The sequence below is a fragment of the Trypanosoma conorhini genome (genome assembly GCF_003719485.1).
Source record: "Trypanosoma conorhini strain 025E chromosome Unknown Tco_14.4_contig_00991, whole genome shotgun sequence".
NCBI lineage: Eukaryota > Euglenozoa > Kinetoplastea > Trypanosomatida > Trypanosomatidae > Trypanosoma > Trypanosoma conorhini.
The window spans coordinates 1-2,744 of record NW_021705085.1 but is presented as its reverse complement, the minus strand read 5'-3'; the positions used below and the strand labels follow the sequence as shown (position 1 = coordinate 2,744).

The following is a 2,744-nucleotide window of genomic DNA, read 5'->3' as shown; positions in this document are numbered from 1 at the left end:
GGGAGCAGCCAGGCAGTGAGGTGGGTTCCACCGGAAGTCAGGAACAATCGGCGGAAGGTCGTCGGGAAACACCAACGCCGTCGGTTGACACTGCGGCTTCGTCAGCACAGACAACAGACAGGGCAGCAGAAGGACCCGGAGGTACACAAACACCTTCAACCCCCCAAGGCCGATCTGGCACGCCCAGCCCCGCCCCTTCCGCCGGCGGCAGCGATGCAGCCACCACGACTGGTGCAAAGGCGACCAACCGCAGTTCGAGTGATGGGAAAGACACGAAACGCAACGCGGACGGCAGTGCCACCAACAGCAACACCACTCAGAAACCCGTGGCAAACGCTGCGGATCGCAGTGCCACCTCCAGTTCGTTTGTGCGTGCACCTTTCATGTTGCTCCTCACGGCTGCTCTTGCTTGCGCCGCTACGTAAGTGGTGAGAAGCAAAAGATACACACATTCACACACACCCTGGCAGGGGCGACGCTTACACATTCTGCGCCCAGTTTGCTTGTCGTCCCTGTGGGTCAATCCTTCACTCTCCCTCCTGTGCTCTGAGGGATGTTTTCTTTTTTTTTTCTTGCTTCGCCACCCCATGCACGTTCCCATGGGCGGCGCACCCTTTTCCCCCTCCTGTTTGCTGCCCCCGCCCACACACACGCAGACACACTCGGTGCCGGCCGCGTGGTTGTGCGCCGCACGGAGTGCCCAAATGAGGCACGAGGCCGCTGCCACCGTGAGGTGAGTGTGCGTGTGGTTGTGTGTGCGTGGGCTCATGCAGCATGGGCGATGTTTTTTCATTCGTGCAGGCAGTAAAATACACACATGCATCTCTCACAGTCCTCTTGTGCTGCGGGACACGTGAAAGTGAAGGAACACTAACTGCCGAAGTAATTAATTTTTCTTTTAATTTTACTTTTGGGGTCCTGCGGGGATTACTCACTTCTCTTCGTCTCTTCTTTTTTTTGTTTTTGCGGCCTGGGCGATGCCCACAGCTGCCGTGCGGGGCCGCACCGTTCTTAAATCCCTCCTCTGCCGGTGTGCCGACACCCCTCTGCGTTGCCTTTCTCTCTTTTCTCTGCCAATTCTCCTCCCGCACACACGCAGAAGGAAAAGGGAGACCAAACGCTGCTTGCCACTGTGTGCTTTGAAGTATTCGAAGTCACAGCAACACACACAACCGTCGCGGCCTGGGCGGATCCACCGCAAGGAAGGAGTGAGCGGACAGAAGAGCTCAACATGCCGCGGCGCCAGTTTTTCTCTGCGGTGCTGCTTCTCTTTTTCGTATGCTGCCGCAGTGGGTCTGTGCAGGCTGATGGTCCTGCCGCGCCAATGCGCATCGACCCATTTGCAGGGACAGCACTGGTATCCGGTGCCAAGTGGGAGGAGGTTAAACCCACTGGGGGGTCAGTCTGCTCGCTGCGCGTCCCCAGCCTCGTGGAGGTGGGCGGCGAGGTGTTTGCCGTTGCGGAAGCTGAGTGCAAGGGCAGTGGTTCAGCTGGCCGCTTTACTGGCATTGCGTCGAAGCTCCTCAAGAAAAGTGAGGAGCATTCCACGGAGATGTTGGCGGCCGATGCAGTTCAGTTTGACACGCAGCTGCTGAGGGGAGGGAAGGCTAGTGGGGGCGAGGCGAAGGACGTACTACGGCCAACAACAATTGTGCACGGCAGAGATGTCTACGTGCTGCTGGGAAAATACAGCCGTGCAGAGCCTGCAAATCAAGTAGCCGGAAAAGCCACTGGGGGCTGTTGCTGGTGAAGGGAAGTGTCACCGACGAGGATGGCGCGAAGAAACTCACATGGGGTAGCCCCCATGCAGTGAAGCCTGAAGCTCTCGCAAGACTCAACTCCCTGACGCGGTTGGTGGGCGGCGGAGGCTCGGGCCTTGTGCTGAGTGACGGCACGCTTGTGTTCCCCATGCAGGGGATCAACAGGGCGAAAAAGAGCGTCTTGCTTGCCATGCGCTTCACGCCATCGAAGAAGAAGTGGGAGCTTTCGTCCGGTACGACCGGTGCGGGCTGCAGGGACCCGTCCATCGTGGAGTGGGGGGAAGACGGAAGCCTCCTCGCGATGGCTCCCTGTGAGAGAGGCTCCTACGGCGTCTACGAGTCTACTGTGGCCGGTACAGCCTGGTACGATGCGGGTGAGCCGATTTCGCGCGTGTGGGGCACCTCACTGAGTCGTCAAGGAGGGGACGGCGTGCAGAGCGGCTTCGTCACGGCAACCTTCGAGAATAAAAAGGTGATGCTCCTCACCACGCCGGTGTACTCGGAAGAGGAAGGCAAAGAAAAAGGTCGTCTGCATCTTTGGCTGACCGACAATTCCCGCGTGTCCCTGGCGATGCCGGCCACCTCACCGTGGTGCCAGGGTCCAGTACCCCGTCCAGGGGGAAGCCAAGAGCCCGCATTATACTCAGTCGCTGTTGACTGGGGCGGGCGGCAGGCTATCGGCAACCAGAGAGAGAGCAAGCAGCATCACCGGCGCTCTGGGGTGAATGAAAGTGAAAGAACGCTCTCCTGCACGTGCAAACGTGCTCTCTGTAGTATTTGCCGGCTCCTCTTGCTCACTAGCGGGGATGTCGAGCAGAACCCTGGTCCGTTACTTCGCGGAGCTCAATGGAATGCAGGCGGATTAACTCCGCCGAAGCGTCTCGCATTGGAAAAATTGCTCTACGATAGCAAGGTGGCCTTCTGTCTCCTGTCGGAGACGCATTTCAACGAGGACGAGCATTTGTTTTTTAATATTTTTGGTTT

The 2,744-nt window shown here is 58.4% G+C and overlaps 2 protein-coding genes across 2 annotated transcripts, besides 1 other annotated feature; both read left to right on the top strand.

The window, feature by feature from the left end:
* Positions 1-733: 733 nt before the first annotated feature.
* Positions 734-765: a microsatellite.
* A 466-nt stretch (positions 766-1,231) lies between these two features.
* On the top strand, positions 1,232-1,750 carry Tco025E_09134 (trans-sialidase; the record flags this gene model as incomplete). The annotated part of the gene is made up of 1 exon (XM_029375960.1): positions 1,232-1,750. One exon carries the CDS (start codon positions 1,232-1,234, stop codon positions 1,748-1,750), a length of 519 nt encoding a protein of 172 aa, XP_029223921.1.
* Positions 1,751-1,908: 158 nt separating this feature from the next.
* On the top strand, positions 1,909-2,744 carry Tco025E_09133 (trans-sialidase; the record flags this gene model as incomplete). Its single annotated transcript, XM_029375959.1, has 1 exon — positions 1,909-2,744. A coding segment is annotated over one exon (836 nt), but the record flags the coding sequence as incomplete, so codon positions are not given.